General features: G+C 35.6%; 1 protein-coding gene across 1 annotated transcript in view; it reads left to right on the top strand.

The window, feature by feature from the left end:
* The first annotated feature begins 2,856 nt into the window (after positions 1–2,856).
* Positions 2,857–22,455, top strand: part of LOC107660661 (low-density lipoprotein receptor-related protein 1B-like) — a 249,544-nt gene continuing 229,945 nt past the window's right edge. The window contains exon 1 of the mRNA XM_016450048.1: positions 2,857–3,086. Within this exon, the coding sequence (XP_016305534.1) occupies positions 2,857–3,086 (230 nt within the window). The remainder of the gene's footprint in view (positions 3,087–22,455) is intronic.

The raw sequence follows: 22,455 nt of genomic DNA, 5'->3' as shown, positions 1-22,455 counted from the left end.
ATTTTAGCAAATGGCTGCAATATAACAAAGAGTGAAAAATTTAAGGGGGTCTGAATACTTTCCGTACCCACTGTATATCATGTATTTTTCTGATCTGATAAAGCCTATATAGGTATGATTTAAGAATGCACAGTGACTGATGGTGATTGAAAATTTTTTACATAAAAAGTGCATAAGATATAACGGTTAATTAAATTTCTGAAGGACATTCTGAATATCATAGTTAGTCATGAAGCTATTGATAGGATTATAATAAAAGGTTGATAATAATCTGAAGTTTTCCTTTATCTGATTTCAAAAGGAGAATTAACGCAGTTGAATGTGATATTTAGAAATTTTATGTGTCGCTGTCTTCTTATGTGTAATGATGGGCTCTTTCACCCATATGGTAACACTTTTCAAAGATTATTTGGTAGTATCAGACATTTAATTGAGTTGATTCTATAGACAAGATATAGCTATATATCTTATTATATATATATATTAGTTGACATTTACTGATATTATTAATATTATTTTTACAACTTATAGCATATATTGTTTTCCCATGCTGAAGCTGTGACTAACTTCATTGTATAAAAATATTCAGAATTTCTCTTCTGCATTTTTTTTTAATGGTGTCATGTTCATGAAAAATGAAACAGTGTTCAGTTACTGACAAGTCAGGTTTCATCCATTAGCTTTGCATGTTGAGCTGATCCATTTGTTCCCAGTTGAAAGTCATGCAAGCTGATCTTAAAATAATTCTGTTTTATGATTATCCCACCACTGATAGCTCATATCAGATTAAACGTAGGTGTCTGCGTCTTACACTGATGGCGCCAAACAAGACATCCACTGAGAGACTTGCATTAAGAGGTCTATTAAGAGTGTCAGGAAGCTTTGAATACATGTGGATGATTGCTACATTAAATTTTATACCGCCATTAAGATTCTTGTAAGTGCATTGATACTCTATGATGGCTTTTGAGACTTGTCACATGACAGAAATACATTCAGTATTCCAGTGAGATACTTGTTTTGCATTTACTGACTCCTTGGCCTATTATGGATTTCCAATTTTTCACATGTGTCTGTATATCACCCTTTCATGTCTTATTTTTATGTATTTATTTTATTTGAAGTAAGGGTGGGTGATATACCGGTAGGCACGATTAACCGGTAGAAATGTGAGATACTTGTTTTGCATTTACTGACTCCTTGGCCTATTATGGATTTCCAATTTTTCACATGTGTCTGTATATCACCCTTTCATGTCTTATTTTATGTATTTATTTTATTTTAAGTAGGGGTGGGTGATATACCGGTAGGCACGATTAACCGGTAGAAATTTGTCAATTGGTCGAGATTTGTGGTTACACTCTCAAGTCACGTTGCTGTGCTATATGGTCACGAAAACTTAACGTTTGTATTCGGTTTAAAAACAACTGATTTTAAGCTGTTGAAACACAATCAACAGCGAAAGAGAGCTCATTTCGCTATATGTGTGTGCTGTCTGAAAGACTGTTTCTGAGTGCTGTCAGAGAGGCACGCGCACGTGAAGACGGTGCTTATAGAGCGTGGGAGTATTGAATATGAGTTATTTTTGCCACTTTATAGGCCTTGATTGGTTAAATACACACACTTGTATGTGTCAGAATGTCCGTCTTTGCAATTATCCTTGTAAACACAGTAATTTAGGTCTAAAGTGAAAGCAAACAGAATGTGAAACAATATATTGGATTCAGGCAGCTCTTAAAGTGACAGCAGTTTAATATTCCTGCTGTCTGTCATTCATGTTAATCAGACAACAAAAGAAAGAAAATCTCACTGCTCTTGACTAAACAACTATATGTTTAATTTACACAGTGAATAATATGCAGTTTTTATTCATTTGATTACTTTATACAATGTTTGTAGCATTTCTTATTTATTTGTTCTACTGTAGTTTTTTTGTCCTATTGCTTGTAATTACTTTCTTATTCTTATTTAATTGATAACTGTTTACTTGTCTTCAGTGAGCTTGAGTTTTTTTTAATTATTTATTTAATTTAGGCTAGTATTAGTTTTTTGTGATATTGACACTGGTGACAAGAATTATGGAATTTCTATGGTATCAACATTTTTGATATCATAAAGACCTTATTTAAAGCAAAAAAATAACTGCATTGTGATGAACAGTATATCGTTACCGTGAAGTAAAATTACTTATATCGTGATATAAGATTTTGGTCATATCGCCCACCCCTAATCTGAAGAGACACAAGTGTTTTTGTAATATATACAGTACATTCATCCATCCATCTATGATCATAATTTTCTGAAGGTTAAGAACCTATTTTCAATAACCATTTGTTGAAAAATATGTTTTAAAGAATGTCAGGCCCTCTTTGTAACAATTTCATCTGCATTTGACTCTTATTGCACCACTAATATATCTAATGTGTGGAAAGAATCCCACCAATTACATGGTCATTCTACCACCTTTCCAGAGTTATGACTGGCATGGTTCACTCTCTCTCTTTCTCTTTATCTGTCTTTCACCGTTTCTTTGAGCAGCCTTCTCATGACAGCCATGTAGCCGAAGCTCTATTCGTGGACTCTGCATGTGTGTTTGTGTAATATATAGGGCTTATACTCTGGGCTGCAAGAGCTGGGAGTGTGTGGAGGAGATAGGAGAAAAAGAAAGGAGACCCACTGTTCGTGTCCTCCGCTCCTCTACATGGAACTAACGGCTGCCTCGAGCCCAGCATTGGCATTTTCTTTATTGGCTCATGACGGATTTGGTAGGGATGTTGGGAATAGGCCTGGCAGACCTCGGTAAACACACTCACGCGGGGTCAGCTGCACGATTTCGCAGTGATAAGAGCATTGGGAATGGCTGGATTATTGAACAAGGAGGACGCCAATGAGACCAAGAACACCAGTCTGCTGAGATTTCTGCCTCAACTTCACACGTATAAATCTCTGGACTGCACTGATATATTGCCTCCAGGCCTGCATTGTTTACAACATGCTGGCTGTCCAAATGAGTTGTTTATGCCAAAGAAAGGAGGCAACAGCAATAAATCTGATGTGCAAGATGTGATGTTTGAGTTGGGCACAAGGTTGCTACATGGCGCACACCTGTTGTGTTACACCGCGCCGATAGCCTGAGGTAGAAAAACGGCGGCGTCCCGTGGACATTCTATCATCTGCAGATGCTTGCGGAGGAAATTAGCTGTTATACATCAGTAAGACAACATGAGCGCAAACATATCTATCTATCTATCTATCTATCTATCTTTCTATCTATCTATCTTTCTATCTATCTTTCTATCTATCCTTCTATCTATCGTTCTATCTGTCATTCTAGCTGTCTGTCATTTTATCGTTGTCATTGTCTGTTGCGCTATCTATATATCTATCTATGTGTCATTCTGTTTATCAATCTACTTTTCTATCTATCATTGTATTTACCTACAGTATCTGTCTGTCTGTTTACATTATCCAAATACAGTATTGCTTCGATACAGTTAGCTACTATTTATTAGTAGCTTGTAGAGTAGCTAACAACTTTTTCTGAAACTATCTAGACTGTAGTTTAATTCATTTTTAATTATGAGTAGCTTGCCCCAAGTTACAGTTTCATATTAACTTTTTCTACACTGGTCATTTAACTGTCACACAGTGAAAGCAGTAATATGACATCGGTTTTGCATAATGAATCTTTACCATGATTGCGTTGCGTATATGCATAGTGACTTTTTTTGTTTATATTGGTGTTGTTTTCCAGCTGAATATCCACTTGAGGGTCAATAAAGTATTTCAGTCTTTCTGTCCAAGCTTGGCAGACGGCGTTTCATTTATCCAGATGGAGAGAGAGAGAGGGGTGGGCCCAACAGATGGTGGACTTAAGTGGTGGGGAACGGATGGGTCAGTGTTATAATAGTCAGGTGAAGGAGAGAGAATACTCAGAATTTACTTCACTCTTTAAGTCTGTAAAAACATGTCGCAGTGTACTATGTTGATATTAATTTTGTTTTTCCAAGTGTTAGCCGTATTTTTCTACAGGTTTTATTACAGTGTTGAAAGGAGATTGTTAAGACGATGGCAGTGCTGAGGAGTTACATGGTTATGCAATATGCAAGTTATATGTGCATGCGTATTTATAACACTGCTGTAATTTTTTATAATATCAGAGGCTAGGGTCAAGTGACATGATAGCATAAAATAAAAATACCAGTCCCAGTGGAAAAAAAGATAAATAATTAAATGAAGTTAGTTTTTATTATCGTCAAATTCTGATCTCATTGCTGGAAATTAAATAAGCAAATGGTGTATATTTTTAGATTATCAAGTGAATTAAATTCTTTGTAATACAAAAAGTATTATATAATATAGAAACTATTATATTTTTGAACTTGCACAAACTCCCAATTGCTTGGTAAAGCAAGTCATTACTGTGATTATGGCGGAGTTCAGCCAATTTAAGTTATGTTACTGAATAAACCCAGTTTTGAAATGTATCTCAAAGACCTTAACCTTTAAGATAAATACCATTTTAATCTAACCTGAATCTCCAGAGCATTTTTAACATTTGTATTTATGTCCTACTTACCAGAATATTACATGTCTTACACTGGCCGTTGAATCAGTTGCGAATCACTGGGCTTTCATTGGGGCCCTTGCAATTAAGGGTCGTAATTGCTAAATTAACATGTATTATTAATATTTCAACCGAGGTTTGATTAATGGACTGCAGTTTAAATATGTGCCCTTCCATCACTGAACTCAGTAATTAGTTGCCTGGAAGAAGTATGAGTGAGCGATGTAGAGTTTAAAATGTATGAGTGAACATTAGTGATATTTCTAAGAAGAGAGAAGAGTGACCAGTCAAATGCGTCACGGGCAGAGATTCATTTTTTAAAGTTTCTGGGAAATTGCCCCAGAAGTTTGTTAAGTTGATTAATATGGTCTTTATCTTCAGACACTGAAAAGCAATGTGAGGCCCAGGGATGCGTTCAAGAAGTGTTGTGTGCTGAAAAATCTGAAATGAGATCAATAATTTGAGATACCGTAAGGTCAATATTTCCTCAAGTCAGCATCGGCAGGTCATCTTTGTAAATGACTCTAATTTGACACAACATTTATTTCCACTCGACCCCTTCGAAATTGTTCGTTGATGGTTTTTTATACATATTATTTTAGGAAAATCTGAGATTTAGTTTGTATGAAAATTATAATAAAGTTGCAGCTGAATACTGTTTGTGTAATTTTTCAGACTAAAGTGTTCAAGTGTTCTTCTGAACACCAGACATTTATGACAAAGGCCTCTATTTTTTAGAGCCCTTGAAAACCAGGATTTTATATCTGCTGTTTTTTTTCCTTTGTTGAAATATTAAAATTAAAGCAAGGTGAACTTGAATGACATAATCCTTGTGTCCAAATATGCATTTAGTGGACAAGGCAGGAATTTAGCATTAGATCACAGGTCTTTTACTGCCCTCACAGTAACCCATGTGGTCAAATTTTACAGCAGTCCTCAATTAAATGTGATTAAAAAGACCATTTGAAACTCACAGGAAGACAGTTGTAAGTGTTCAATAGTAAAACTAACAAAGTTGTTACGGTTATTTATTTTTCTTCCATTGTCAGTGGCAAGTGGGAACCAATGGCAGACGACTTTGTATCCTCTAGGTGAGAAGACATGAAGAAAAAAAAACAAAGAATAAAAGTAACTACAAAAGTGGAAATGATAATAAAGGAGCAGCTGAATACTGTTTGTGTAATTTTTCACACTAAAGTGTTCAAGTGCTCTTCTGAACACCATACATTTATGACAAAGGCCTCTGTTTTTAGAGCCCTTGAAAACTAGCATTGTATGTCTGCTAATTTGATGCCTTTGTTGAAATATTCAAATGGAACTTGAACTTGAATGACGTCATCCTTGTGTCCAAAAATGCATTTAGTGGACAAGGCAGGAATTTAGCATTAGATCACAGGTCTTTTACTGCCCTCACAGTAACCCATGTGGTCAAATTTTACAGCAGTCCTCAATTAAATGTGATTAAAAAGACCATTTGAAACTCACAGGAAGACAGTTGTAAGTGTTCAATAGTAAAACTAACAAAGTTGTTACGGTTATTTATTTTTCTTCCATTGTCAGTGGCAAGTGGGAACCAATGGCAGACGACTTTGTATCCTCTAGGTGAGAAGACATGAAGAAAAAAAAAACAAAGAATAAAAGTAACTACAAAAGTAACACTGTGTACATGAGTGAATAGTACGACTGAATAATGTCATGATATGGTTTTTGTTAAGAATAAAGAGGACCCATGTTCAAATCCCAATCTACATTATTTTTAAACTTTGTTTTTCTTTAACTGAACTAGGGATGCTCAATACAGTATATCAGTGTCACAATGGTTATTGACCTATATTAGAACATTTTAGTTATTATCTGTCTAGATTTGATATGTAATTGTGCATTCCGAATTCCCGTTTTTTACATACAGTATAAATTCCCTTATCATCAATCGCTCAATTAAAAGTAATCTTTAAAAACAGTAATTTAATAACACTGTTGTAATCTTTTGCAGCGGTCGTAATTGCTAAATTAACATGTATTATTAATATTTCAACCGAGGTTTGATTAATGGACTGCAGTTTAAATATGTGCCCTTCCATCACTGAACTCAGTAATTAGTTGCCTGGAAGAAGTATGAGTGAGCGATGTAGAGTTTAAAATGTATGAGTGAACATTAGTGATATTTCTAAGAAGAGAGAAGAGTGACCAGTCAAATGCGTCACGGGCAGAGATTCATTTTTTAAAGTTTCTGGGAAATTGCCCCAGAAGTTTGTTAAGTTGATTAATATGGTCTTTATCTTCAGACACTGAAAAGCAATGTGAGGCCCAGGGATGCGTTCAAGAAGTGTTGTGTGCTGAAAAATCTGAAATGAGATCAATAATTTGAGATACCGTAAGGTCAATATTTCCTCAAGTCAGCATCGGCAGGTCATCTTTGTAAATGACTCTAATTTGACACAACATTTATTTCCACTCGACCCCTTCGAAATTGTTCGTTGATGGTTTTTTATACATATTATTTTAGGAAAATCTGAGATTTAGTTTGTATGAAAATTATAATAAAGTTGCAGCTGAATACTGTTTGTGTAATTTTTCAGACTAAAGTGTTCAAGTGTTCTTCTGAACACCAGACATTTATGACAAAGGCCTCTATTTTTTAGAGCCCTTGAAAACCAGGATTTTATATCTGCTGTTTTTTTTCCTTTGTTGAAATATTAAAATTAAAGCAAGGTGAACTTGAATGACATAATCCTTGTGTCCAAATATGCATTTAGTGGACAAGGCAGGAATTTAGCATTAGATCACAGGTCTTTTACTGCCCTCACAGTAACCCATGTGGTCAAATTTTACAGCAGTCCTCAATTAAATGTGATTAAAAAGACCATTTGAAACTCACAGGAAGACAGTTGTAAGTGTTCAATAGTAAAACTAACAAAGTTGTTACGGTTATTTATTTTTCTTCCATTGTCAGTGGCAAGTGGGAACCAATGGCAGACGACTTTGTATCCTCTAGGTGAGAAGACATGAAGAAAAAAAAACAAAGAATAAAAGTAACTACAAAAGTAACACTGTGTACATGAGTGAATAGTACGACTGAATAATGTCATGATATGGTTTTTGTTAAGAATAAAGAGGACCCATGTTCAAATCCCAATCTACATTATTTTTAAACTTTGTTTTTCTTTAACTGAACTAGGGATGCTCAATACAGTATATCAGTGTCACAATGGTTATTGACCTATATTAGAACATTTTAGTTATTATCTGTCTAGATTTGATATGTAATTGTGCATTCCGAATTCCCGTTTTTGTATAAATTCCCTTATCATCAATCGCTCAATTAAAAGTAATCTTTAAAAACAGTAATTTAATAACACTGTTGTAATCTTTTGCAGATCTCTTACTGTGCACTATAATGCTATGATGCTTAAATTCAGTAGTTGCATTTAAAATGATGATTTTGTACTTTTTTTAGTATGTATATATATATATATATATGTATGTATGTATGTATCATGTATCATGGTTTCCACAAAAATATTAAGAAACTGTTTCTAACATTGATAATAATAAGAAATGTTTATTTAGCAGCAAATCAGCATATTATAATTATTTCTGAAGGACCATGTGACTCTGAAGACTGGAGTAATGGCTGCTGAAAATTCAGCTTTGCCGACATAGGTATAAATTACATTTAAAACAATATTAAAATAGTTATTTAAATGTTAATATTACTTCACAATATTATTTTTTGTGTGTTTTTGAGCAAATAAATGCACCATTGGTGAGCATAAGAGACTTCATTAAAACACTGAAAAAAAAAAAAAAAAATCCATCTACATTTTTTTTGTAAACAGATGCCTGCAGATGACTATAGCTGGAAAATACAATGGGATCACAGAATGAAGCCTTACCAAGCCAAATTTCAAATTTGATAATATCGTAGAAAATGAGTGTTTTATACATGTTTATCTAAATTTATGTCTAGGCGCTTCCCAAAAAAAGCCACTTGGAGACTCCAAATGACCTTTTGTAACCAACAACACATAAAATGCTGCAATTCTTCAATGCTTTAATGTACAGTCATAATTTTGGGCTCTAATGAAGGCTTACACTTAGACCTATTCAATTTCTTATCCAGATTCACTGTCAATAATTGCTGACACATAGTAACTGAAGCATAAACTATATATATATATATATGTATGTATGTATGTATCATGTATCATGGTTTCCACAAAAATATTAAGGAACACAACTGTTTCTAACATTGATAATAATAAGAAATGTTTATTTAGTGCCAAATCAGCATATTAGAATCATTTCTTAAGTGTAAAAATATGGACTGGAGTAATGGCTTTGTAATCTAATGGTTTACGATTTGAAAAATATATTAAAATGAGAAACTAAAATTGTAATGATATTTCATAATATTACTGTTTTACTGTATTTTTTGATGAAGTAAATGCAGCCTTGTTGACCATAAGAGGCTACTTTAAAAAACTTTTAAACATCAGTGCAGTATTACCAAAAAGATTTGCTTACTGTCGTCTCTAAACAGAACTTGACAGTCAGTGATTTACCAAGGCTTTTTGTCTCATAGAAAAGACCATGTTGTTTCTCAGGAAGTGTAATTCAAAGTTATATGACAGCTCTACTTCTCTATAAAGTATGCTATATTGACAATCTTTAGAAATTCACTTAATGTCTTGTCCATTCCTTTATGGCTTTAGCATGACATACGCTCAACACACGACAGAGTCCATGAATGAGTGCCCCTACTTCATAAAGCATCCGTTGTGATTTGGGCTTGTTTGTTGTGCACACTGTAATTAGCTGGGGCCATGAAGGGCACAGGCATACAGAGGGACATCACTTGATTACGCCCATTAATCATGTCTCAGCGAGACGACCGTAGGAGGATTTGAGAGCTGAAATGGACTGTGTCATTTTCTTAATGCTCCATTTCAGCTTCGGCTTTCGTCTTCAAACCTCCGCTTACCAAAAACTCCTTTCTTATGTACCACAAAACCATCTGCTGAGTCATATCTATCACAGAAGTGGCCCTTTACCCAATACTTGTCACATAAAATCTATAGTGAACTTCTCCAGCACCCCATGTCCTTAAAGCGTATGCCTGCAATTTGGTGTATAATTTGGAGTTGATGGGGCATTTTTGTGCACCAAAACAATGTACCACTTCCATTGAGAGAAAAAGGGCATAAACCCGCATCCCTCAAACTCGCCCTGAGAGAACGCTGAAAGCCATTTGGTGCTGTGAGGCATGTTTCTCCTCTAAGGGGTTCAGGGCATTTTTTCTCACTTCTTCCATTAGTCTGCATTCAGAGTGAATGTGAAAGCAATACCTGACCTGCATAACAGAGCTAAAGAGCTGTGATGCTGGAGGTTTCAACCGGAGTGCAGAAAACAAAAATAATTTATTGCATGAGCAACACATTGTGTTTAAAATCAACATATGTCTCTTTAATGGTGAAAATTGGTGTCAGGTTTGGGTCTTTCCTCTCTGTCCTTTCTAGTCAGTTCTACACTATGTAGTCACATTAAAGTAAACATTTCTGCCTTTTTTAAATTATTTTTTTCACTGCAGAGACCATGATAAGTAATCCATTCGAAAAGAAGCAAGTATTTGGGAAATAACTAAATGAAAGGACTTATTTCAGTTCTCTTTCTCATTCATTAACCTTGTAAAAACTGACATTATTGTCAGAAAAATAAATAATAATATTAATAATATACAAAAAAGATATACATATATATACAGGTGCATCTCAATAAATTAGAATGTCGTGGAAAAATTATTTTAATTGTGATGATTTTGGCTCACATTTAACAAAAACCCACCAATTCACTATCTCAACAAATTAGAATACTTCATAAGAGTAAAAAAAAACATTTTTAGTGAATTGTTGACCTTCTGGAAAGTATGTTCATTTACTGTACATGTACTCAATACTTGGTAGGGGCTCCTTTTGCTTTAATTACTGCCTCAATTCGTATGTATATATACACACAGTATTGTATGTGTTTTTGTTGAGTATATCAGATACATCAGGCTTTTATGGCTGATATAGTATGATAAAGAAGAATATAGAGCTCATATTTAGGGAGGGGGAAAAAAAACATCTCAGTTTTATTCAGACTCAAGCTGAGAAAATATATGCACAGTTGCTGATATTTGGCCAAAATTTAAGATGAGATTCTGATAGATTGTAATGTTAATCAGTGAAATATTTATAACAGTATCACAGGCTACTTGCTTAAAATGCATTTATAATAATTGTCACTCTAAACATCCCTATAATATGTCTTAGTAGGTAATAGAAAGGAAAACTTGAAATCGCATCATATGACCCCTTTAAAAGCGTTGTAGTTTTTATTATGTGGGACAAAAAAATAATGCAATGCAGTGATGCTTGAAGTTGCTTCTGTCTGTAAGGGTTTCACAATTATAATAAAATGCCTTTTACTTGCTAAAAGTGTAAGCTATCAATCAAACGACAGAAGGCATGTAGTAGATTGTGTACAACATGGTTTTCAACAAAGTTTTGATTATACTCATTATTTAGAGGCCTTAGAAATTTGTGTTTCAAAAAGTTTAGGGTTTGTTGTCATAAGAACAACAGGACAGTAACTAAACTGATTTACTGTAAGTGCCAAAGTTGTATGTGTTTGATTCACTCAAAAGAATCGACTCATCAGAGTCAGTTGTTTGGGAATCAGACTGTGTTGCTTGCACTACTTGTTTTTGATCGACTAAAAAGAACCAGTTCACAAAATTCATCATTTCGGTTGCATGTGTACAGAACTGAATATGGATTTTGTTGTTTTTTCATTATTTTTTATCTTTTGTCTTATACAGAACAGGTCCTAAGTTTCCAAGGCTACACTTCACCTTTAAAGGTGACATATCATGAAAATCTGTCTTTTCCAGGTTTTTAATAAAATAAACAAACACAAAATGAAAGTAAAGCGGCAGCCCCTCGCGGACGACTGCCGCACACAAAGCACAAAATAAAACCAGGCCTGGTCCTCTCTCGTCGTTCACTGTCGTCACTCCTCCTTTTATCCCTCCGGAGCTCCTCCGTGGGACTTGAGACCGGTGAGTGGTGCAGGTGTCACTCATCATCAATTACTCCACCGGCCTCGCTCCGTTCCCACGGCTCTCAGCCCCGCCCCCACTCGTCACATATACCTTTAATCCTGTTAAAATATAGAAACTGGTATATTATGATCATTTAAAAAAGTGGTCTAAAATATCAAATTCAATTTCAAACTAGTATGCATTTTTCGAAAATAAATGCTTTCTGAAATTACTTGCAAAACAAAGGCATATTCAATGTTTAAGGTATTGCATAACAGGAATTGCCTACTGTGTTTTATGAATTGAACCATTAAAGGTGACATATCATGAAATTCTGACTTATCCAGGGTTTCTACCAACCAAGGAAACGTGAAAAAGATTAACCCAGTAACTTTGTTTTGGTAAGCCTTTTTCTGTAAGCGTCTGGAAAAACGAGCGCGTTTGATTTTGCTTCCCTAGTGACGTTGCAAAGAGATCTCATTATAATATTACCACCCCTTTATCTGTAACTTTAAACCCACGGTGCCGTCATGGGGACACCTGAGACTTATATTACATATTGTAAAAAGGAGCATAATATGTCTCCTTTAAAGAAATAGCCTTGACTTTAGCAACACACTTGAGGCAGTTAGAAATGTTTGACTATATGAAACGCCATGTAAAATATATGAATTTTCTCAGTCCTTTTGTAGCTAAATATATGGTCACCTTGAATGTAGGTAGGCAGTCATGTGTTTTTCTTTTCTCAGCAGGCTTTTGACACGTCAGAGCCAGACCCAATGACTCAACATGGCCGTGAGCCTCACGAATGAATTACTCCTTGCACATTAATCAGTAACACTCACACGGCACGTTTGCCAGTGTACCTCTAAACATTTCTTACACATGATATTTCAACAGAGCATGTCAGAAGCACTGTCAGTTATCTTTTTAATTAGGCTTCTAATTGTTCAGTGTGTCTTATCTGTATGGTCTATACTATATCATGGCGCAGGTGGGGGTAGCGGTGGACACTCTACGTGTGACTCCAGCGGCAGGTCTGAGATTATTAATTGAGAGCATCAATAACGGCGTGCTTTGTTCTTCTTTGCCCCGAAGAGCACATTCATCATATGAGGTCAGTGCAGTCAGGCCGCTTTACAGGGCATTTGATTCATTTATTTTCCCCCTTTAGAGTTCATTTTTCATGTAAAGAACATTTTTGTGTATAATGTTTCTATTAATAGTATATGCAGATTAAAAATATATGCAGTAGGTACTGTATGTGTTTCAAGTCCTGTTACATTTATCCACAATACTGTAGGCCAGTGCATTTGAAAAGAGGATTGGCTTTAATTAAATTTAGCTTTAATGTTGCTCAAAAACTGTATTTTTAAAGCCTTTCCAGATAATTTCTCTAATATATGTGGCTGATTCATGGTTACAGTCTGAGTCACACAGAATTGTCTACATTGTAAAGAGGACTGCCATCTATCTGTAGCTCAGTTGCCAAGCCAACAATTTCTGTTGCTCTACATGAGTGTGTAGTGATGCATGGTGTCTGTGTATAATATCTGCCTTGAAGTGAACTGGAACAGAAGCAGCCCGATTGCTATATCAGATATTAAGACATTCTCCCAGGCTTCTATGAAACAGAATGCACAAGTAATGGAGAAATACAGTTTCTTTGTGAGGAGAAATTTCAGCTCATCAGTTTTATTGCTGATCAAGTGGACATAAAAAAGGTATGAAGACATCACTGTCAAAACCACAAAACTGACCCAACCTCCACTTTCTCCTTATAGTGACATATTTAAACTAAAATGGTTCAATTCATGAACACTTTGGCCTACAGGCATAATTCTGGTTTCTTTTAAAAGTAGTCACTTGGTTTGTTGTCCATTTGTAGTCATAGCTTTTTTCTTTTCTCTCTTTAGATAAGACTGAATTTCTAAATGTCCCTGATACTTTTTTTAGAGGATTTTTGCATTGACTATATGCCTTTCAAGGCAAGTCGGTTCATTTGGGCAGCAATATAAACTCTTTTTTTAATGAATGGGGAAATACCAAAGGTTATCATTGATACTAAAAATAACACTGATACGAGCCTTGACTTTTGCACAGATAGAATACATCCAGGAGTATTTTAACAATGCAGCATAGTGAACTGACTTGCTTTACAGGGCATTTGATTCATTTATTTTCCCCCTTTAGAGTTCATTTTTCATGTAAAGAAAATTTTTGTGTATAATGTTTCTATTAATAGTATATGCAGATTAAAAATATATGCAGTAGGTACTGTATGTGTTTCAAGTCCTGTTACATTTATCCACAATACTGTAGGCCAGTGCATTTGAAAAGAGGATTGGCTTTAATTAAATTTAGCTTTAATGTTGCTCAAAAACTGTATTTTTAAAGCCTTTCCAGATAATTTCTCTAATATATGTGGCTGATTCATGGTTACAGTCTGAGTCACACAGAATTGTCTACATTGTAAAGAGGACTGCCATCTATCTGTAGCTCAGTTGCCAAGCCAACCATTTCTGTTGCTCTACATGAGTGTGTAGTGATGCATGGTGTCTGTGTATAATATCTGCCTTGAAGTGAACTGGAACAGAAGCAGCCCGATTGCTATATCAGATATTAAGACATTCTCCCAGGCTTCTATGAAACAGAATGCACAAGTAATGGAGAAATACAGTTTCTTTGTGAGGAGAAATTTCAGCTCATCAGTTTTATTGCTGATCAAGTGGACATAAAAAAGGTATGAAGACATCACTGTCAAAACCACAAAACTGACCCAACCTCCACTTTCTCCTTATAGTGACATATTTAAACTAAAATGGTTCAATTCATGAACACTTTGGCCTACAGGCATAATTCTGGTTTCTTTTAAAAGTAGTCACTTGGTTTGTTGTCCATTTGTAGTCATAGCTTTTTTCTTTTCTCTCTTTAGATAAGACTGAATTTCTAAATGTCCCTGATACTTTTTTTAGAGGATTTTTGCATTGACTATATGCCTTTCAAGGCAAGTCGGTTCATTTGGGCAGCAATATAAACTCTTTTTTTAATGAATGGGGAAATACCAAAAACTGTATTTCAAACTCGTACTTCAGTAGCATATTTCAGTCACACTTTAGTTTGGGGACCAATTCTCACTATTTACTAACTGTCCCTGATACTTTTTTTAGAGGATTTTTGCATTGACTATATGCCTTTCAAGGCAAGTCGGTTCATTTGGGCAGCAATATAAACTCTTTTTTTAATGAATGGGGAAATACCAAAATACCAAAAACTGTATTTCAAACTCGCACTTCAGTAGCATATTTCAGTCAGACTTTAGTTTGGGGACCAATTCTCACTATTTACTAACTATTAACTAACTATTAACTTCGACTTTTGCCTCAATAAACTGCTAATTTGCTGCTTATTAATAGTTAGTAAAGTAGTTGTTATGTTTAGGTATAGATTAGGATTAAGGGACCTAAAATATGGTCATGCAGAATAAGGCATTAATGTATTAATAAACAGCCAATATGCTAGTAATATGCATACTAATAAGCAACTCGTCTTATAAGCAACTTATTACTGCAAAATAGCTTCAGTGCGCATGTGTGACCTGCTTGTAGGCATACTGTAAGCATGTACGTGCCATAATATTGGGCATTCCAGTTTATCGCATTCATTGTAATGCCATGGTTCCATCTCAGCTCTATATAGTCTTGAACACAGCTATTATAATTCATTTGACTTTGCAAATTAGGTCAGAAATGGCAGCATTGGGGGATGTTTTTGATTTACATTAATTGCTGCTAATCTTACTGCTCTAAAGCAGGTGTTTGGTCACATGTAGCAAAGAAAAGGCTGGGAAAGGTAGAGTTAAATGGCATCATTAGCTCTAGCACACATCTCAGCCTGACAATCAACCACCATTGTTCCCTCGAACAATTTCCTTAGGCCACCATTTTAGCCGCTGCTTTGACCCCATGACATTGCTTTCTTTCCAGCAAGAGTGGCCATTATTGAGCTTGCCCTCTACACAAACCCACTCAAACAGACTCTCATATTACACAGTCATTGGATGTCTGTTTCTGCTGTTCACACAGAGGGTGAGGAGGGGTATAATTCAGGATTTACCTGTCAGGAAGGAAAAAAATTGAAGGCTCTTTGAGCCTTTTAGTGTGGAAAAAGTGAATAGCATTATTTGTGTCTGGTATAGCTGAAGTGACACGAGTCTTTTTCGGTGACAGGCTTCGTCACGGGTCTTTTTGGCTGCTATTTTAGATCCACTTTGGAAGCTAGAAGCATTTGTGCAGTATATTTTCTATTAAGTCTTATTTTGCTTGTAGTGGAATCCAGTTTTTTACGAATAGACCGAAATGAGCTTGAAAATGGTTTTATTAAATTTAGTGTTGAAACGTATGAGGTTAGCCAGCGTCTCTAAGGATGTGCATGTCAAAATACTTACTAACCTTCACAGAAATGTACTAACCTTTTTAAATTATCCCGTAAAACAATTATTAGGACATGAAGCATCAAATTTATGTTGTGAATGTGAGGCACTAGACATTTAATGAAGAGCATTGGGGTTGGAGGGATCTGATTAGCATAAATATGTTAGCGAGGATCAGCAAATTTAGGTTTATTTGAAATGCGTAGTGACGTTTTGGGTTTATACAATGAGCATTAATAATGAAGAGTTAAAGGAAAGTTGTTTTTAAAATACAAAGCAATTTTAATGATGTCCTCATGGCAACGTCATCTCTCTCTCTCTCTCTTTTAGAGATCTAAGACTTGTATTTTTATTCTTCAGGCATTTCAGAGTTAATAATGAATGTTGGAATGGACTTTATGTCAGACTGGATACCACAAAATAAATCTTTTTCTGTAACAGTTCTTTTAAATATCATAAATGGAAGTTTGGAAGCTATCCCAAATATCATATTCGTAAATAATACATGTAAACTTAGAAAGCAAATATGCTCAGAATGAGATACTGAGGGTGGGAATCAGGCAAAACTGGCACAATGGGAACAAAATGGAAAACATTGGTGAAGCAAATGTGTGCTGAATGAAAAGACAAGTTGGCTACTGACACTAGTTGAAAAGGACGTATATTTCCTTTCCTGTGTACAGCTTCATCCACACATCTAAGGGTTTCCCAGGAGATTTCAAAACCCTTTCCTTGGCCTTTAATGAGTACACCATCACTGTTGCACCCGGGCTGTCACCAATTCTTGCACAGTTTGAATACAGATGCATCCAAAGGCACAAAACATATTGCAGGAACTGAATAATATGAATTTTCATCAGCATTGTCTAACTAATGTCTGTGAAATTATTGGCTTATCAAATAATGTAGTAAATTAGTATATTGAAGAAATGCATGTATTATAAAAATTGAATTTTATAAATAACACACATTTAAATGACATGTTATATGTTAAATGTTAATATACACACACACACACACGCACACACACACACACACACGCAGCAGTTTCACTATTGGTATTCATTTCATTACTCTCCCCATCTATCAAGTAATATATAAGTCAGCAATATATCTTGTACCTCTAATTTATACACCATGATTTATGGCATTTCATAATTCACTCATATTTCAAAAACAGCAATGCTTTGTCTCTGATGCTGTTGTGTTCTGTGAGTATTAATGTGATCTTCCGTGGTGTGAATGCATAGCGATTAACAGATTTATTTGCCAGCATGATGAATTAATTAAATTTCAAAGCTTTTTATGTCAGTCGGTTATGAATAATTTTTTCAGTGTACTTCTACATCTCTGACAAGGGAACTGTATTTCTTTACATGCATCTGCTGTTGCTATGTATAAGATGCTATACTTGCAATTACGTGCTATAATTACGATGAACCGGCGTGTCTGGAAACTATCCATTTTAGCAATGTGCTGCTAACAACCATGACTTGTTAACTAGCTGCATGAATGAGGTCACATATTAAGTAATGAGGCCAGCCACTAAGATGCACTGTAATTAGATACCATTTATTGCAAATAGCCATTTTTCAATTTATAGCTCATCATTGTTTGTATAATGTTTTTTATTACTTTTCTAGGTTGACTGACAGAATCTTTGTCTGCATGCATTTGACTCTTTGAAAACTTGAGTAGCAGCTGTCCTAAAATATTTGAGTCCAGTTTTGTCTTACCTCAGGCTGTTAAAGATGGATCATTTGAAATGGGCTGTTGTGCCAGTGTTCATGGTGTGTGAAAATCAAAAGCTAGTGGGATCAATACTGAGCCCTGAGGTTCAAGATTGTGTGAAATCAATTCAGCCAATTGCCATTCAGCATGACAGAGCCTTTATGACCCCTAACCCTCACATGCTCCATACGTGCACCGTTTCGACGTATCATGCTCGTGCATATGGTCATCTTATCTTAATGCAACTTCCTATCTCACATTATTTCCCTTATAGTTGATGCCAGGTCAAACTTTACTGCTCTTCAGAGGTCTTCTGCAGCAGATACTTTTATGTTCTCCACTCTTCTACCTGCAGAAGCAGATAGAGCTAATTGATTGAATCATTTGCAGCATCAGATGTGCCATACCCTCCTTCCAAACTCACGGTTTATAAAGCTTTTAAAAAGCGGTGATTGACTTGCATGATGGATTCAAATGAAGCATTCAGGCCTCGTTTTGCTCTTCCACCTGTTTATTAGAGTTTAACCGGACCCATATAACAGTAAAGCTAATATTGATTTAGTTGAAAAACACTCATTGGTTTCGTTGTCACACTTAATGGTTGTGTCAAAACCACACACACACACGCACACACACACACACACACACGCAGCAGTTTCACTATTGGTATTCATTTCATTACTCTCCCCATCTATCAAGTAATATATAAGTCAGCAATATATCTTGTACCTCTAATTTATACACCATGATTTATGGCATTTCATAATTCACTCATATTTCAAAAACAGCAATGCTTTGTCTCTGATGCTGTTGTGTTCTGTGAGTATTAATGTGATCTTCCGTGGTGTGAATGCATAGCGATTAACAGATTTATTTGCCAGCATGATGAATTAATTAAATTTCAAAGCTTTTTATGTCAGTCGGTTATGAATAATTTTTTCAGTGTACTTCTACATCTCTGACAAGGGAACTGTATTTCTTTACATGCATCTGCTGTTGCTATGTATAAGATGCTATACTTGCAATTACGTGCTATAATTACGATGAACCGGCGTGTCTGGAAACTATCCATTTTAGCAATGTGCTGCTAACAACCATGACTTGTTAACTAGCTGCATGAATGAGGTCACATATTAAGTAATGAAGCCAGCCACTAAGATGCACTGTAATTAGATACCATTTATTGCAAATAGCCATTTTTCAATTTATAGCTCATCATTGTTTGTATAATGTTTTTTATTACTTTTCTAGGTTGACTGACAGAATCTTTGTCTGCATGCATTTGACTCTTTGAAAACTTGAGTAGCAGCTGTCCTAAAATATTTGAGTCCAGTTTTGTCTTACCTCAGGCTGTTAAAGATGGATCATTTGAAATGGGCTGTTGTGCCAGTGTTCATGGTGTGTGAAAATCAAAAGCTAACGGGATCAATACTGAGCCCAGAGGTTCAAGATTGTGTGAAATCAATTCAGCCAATTGCCATTCAGCATGACAGAGCCTTTATGACCCCTAACCCTCACATGCTCCATACGTGCACCGTTTCGACGTATCATGCTCGTGCATATGGTCATCTTATCTTAATGCAACTTCCTATCTCACATTATTTCCCTTATAGTTGATGCCAGGTCAAACTTTACTGCTCTTCAGAGGTCTTCTGCAGCAGATACTTTTATGTTCTCCACTCTTCTACCTGCAGAAGCAGATAGAGCTAATTGATTGAATCATTTGCAGCATCAGATGTGCCATACCCTCCTTCCAAACTCACGGTTTATAAAGCTTTTAAAAAGCGGTGATCGATTCACATGATGGATTCAAATGAAGCATTCAGGCCTCGTTTTGCTCTTCCACCTGTTTATTAGAGTCTAACCGGACCCATATAACAGTAAAGCTAATATTGATTTAGTTGAAAAACACTCATTGGTTTTGTTGTCACACTTAATGGTTGTGTCAAAACATTTCAGACTTGATAGCATACTTTTCCTTTCGAATCTGACCTCAGGGCTCAAAAACATCTTTTAAAAACTCTTTAAATTGTTTTATTCTTTTGTCAATAGTTCTAAGCTGTTATCATATCTAAAACGGACGATATTATATTAAAAACAGTGTCAATAAGCTTTGGAGCGATTATTTTTTTTTTATAGCTGCTTTTGTAACCATCACACTCACATGTAGCTGTTTCTGGAGGTTGTATGGATTTTTTTTCCCCCCTTTTCAGACTACAAAACAAACTTGGGTTTCCTTTTCACTTTGTCATTTTCTTTTGCTCAAAGTATGTCAATAAGATCCTAAAAAGCACTTCAGGTAATTACAAATAGAAGCCAAGCTTTAGGCCCACGGGAAGAAATCTTCTCACACTCAGCCTTGTGTAATGATTCTTTAGTTCGTTCATCATTTTCTTATCTCATTGAGCTTCTAGACCTGCGGCAATGACTGTACCAGCCCAGCCCTTGCTAGGAAATCAAGGGCTTCATAATTCAAAAACAATGTGCTTTTTTTCAGTTTAGCTAATCATTTATGGATTTAATAGTGACTGAATTTGCTCTAGTTTTCATATGGTCTTGTAAAAGGTGGGGAAAAGCCTTAGTTTAAATACATGCCGATAGACGAAGCATTTATGTTAATTGTCCCCGCGGTAAGTGCGGACAGCTCTAAAGTCCCTGGAGAACGGCAGGGTCTGTTGATAATTGTGGTATCCTGGGTTTATGCAGATTAGCTAAGTGACTTTTTCTCCATTAGGACTGTGAATCCAAATAATGACATAAATATGGAAAGATGCAAATAGACAAACTGAATTGTCAGAGTTTTAACCTCCGCACGGCCCCTGGGGATAAACCCCTTCACCTGAGAGCACCAAAAGCAGTTTAATTCAGCATTTCGCAACCACCCACATTATACTGTAGCATTTCAAATGATCTCAGCATATGGAGCAACACTTTATAAGATTAGCCCATTCAGCCGTACTTACCACCACCTACATGCATAGTGATGATTACATACATATTAACTTTACCCAAAACATCAGTTATAGCCCATTATTTTTGACCTCAGATACAGGATCATTAGCAGCCGAAGGCTCTAACTTGATATTGTTATGCTAACTTTACATTTAGATCTGACGTGCGTGTCCCTGATTTTAGTGGAATGAAACTAATCACATCTTCTGGAGGAGATTTCCTGCTGCGTGAACCCACTGATTTCATCGGCAGATAAACTGCAGAAGCTGTAATATCAGAAGAGTTTGGGCATCTTAATCACAGCCCCCCTCTGCTGCTTCCCACACAGCGGGAAACTCCTACTGGAAATAATGGTCCAAAGTGGATAAAAAAGTCTTTAAGTGGTCATTTGAGAAAAAGACTCTTATCTTTTTCTTAAAAATGGTAATATGGATTTCAAGGAACTCGGAAAAAAAACATCTTTTAATTGTGCAAATTAAAACAAGACGCATTTAACTTGAAGTGTATTGTTCGAGTGCTCTTTTCTGTTGTCAGGGCTACAGAGGCAATCTTTCTCAGCTGTTATGAAACAATGATATCGAGAGAATAGAACCCTTCACGTCTTCCTCAGGAAGACATGTTGTTTAGGGAACCTTGACTGGTGGTTCACCTCATGGAGTGACAGAGATACTGCCTGCTTCAGTGCCCATTATCTTCCCTGATTGATAATCATGGCATGAGGAGGGCTATAAATCCATAAATGAGGCTTAGCATTATTAAGAATGTCAGCTCTCGATGTGACCTTGAGCAGAGAAAGGAGATTTCGCACAATTCTGATGTTTGATGAATACGGTGTAGCAGAGGTCGCCAGAGATGCAAATGTGGTCATGAGAGATTTATATGAAGTGTGACAGAATGTATGGTATATGCTCATTTATTTTTAAGCAGAATTTTTACAACTCAACCCTCTACGGAAGTTATGCCATTTTACAAACATATATAATGTTTGTAAAATGGAACAGCTTTTTAAATATCTGAAAGTACACTCTTAATATCAGTCAGTCAAGCAGTCAAGCATTATAATATGATAATCAAGTATTATTTAATAATAGAAGTTTAGTAATTAGAATTAAAACTTGGTAACCATGAATTTAGCACTGGTGCTGGTGCTTTTTTTGGTCATTCAAAAAATAACAACAACAATAATACTGATAAGATATTATTATTATTATTATTATTATTATTATTATTATTATACGAATTCTACTAATAAGAACAATATAAAAAATGCACTAGGGATTAATGAGCTACTGGATTCATGAGTATTAATCAGGTTGTGTGCGTTTGCTCGAACTGATTCGCTGAAATCAAAACAGGGACGATAATAGGTGAGCACCAGCCAATGAGATTGTCGTTTTGCGCATTAGTTCCGCCTACTACAGGAAAACCCGGCAGTTCTTAAAACTGGAACAGGAACTCTGTTATTTTTACAGGAAAATACAACAAAGTATATCATTTACATGTAGCATGTCAATTCTACATGGTATGTAAGACTCTCTCACTCTTGCTTTCTTTGCGTGTGTGAGAAACAGTGTTCTCAGCAAAGCAACGGCGAGTCGTGCACCTTCACACTACAGTTTACTGTACGTCAAATACAGGTAAGCTGCGCATCCATTGAGATTAATTGAAAAATAGCACAGATCGCTTGAC

The sequence above is a fragment of the Sinocyclocheilus anshuiensis genome, unplaced genomic scaffold, assembly GCF_001515605.1.
Source record: "Sinocyclocheilus anshuiensis isolate Anshui unplaced genomic scaffold, SAMN03320099.WGS_v1.1 scaffold627, whole genome shotgun sequence".
Lineage (NCBI taxonomy): Eukaryota > Metazoa > Chordata > Actinopteri > Cypriniformes > Cyprinidae > Sinocyclocheilus > Sinocyclocheilus anshuiensis.
This window is presented reverse-complemented; position numbering and strand designations above follow the sequence as displayed.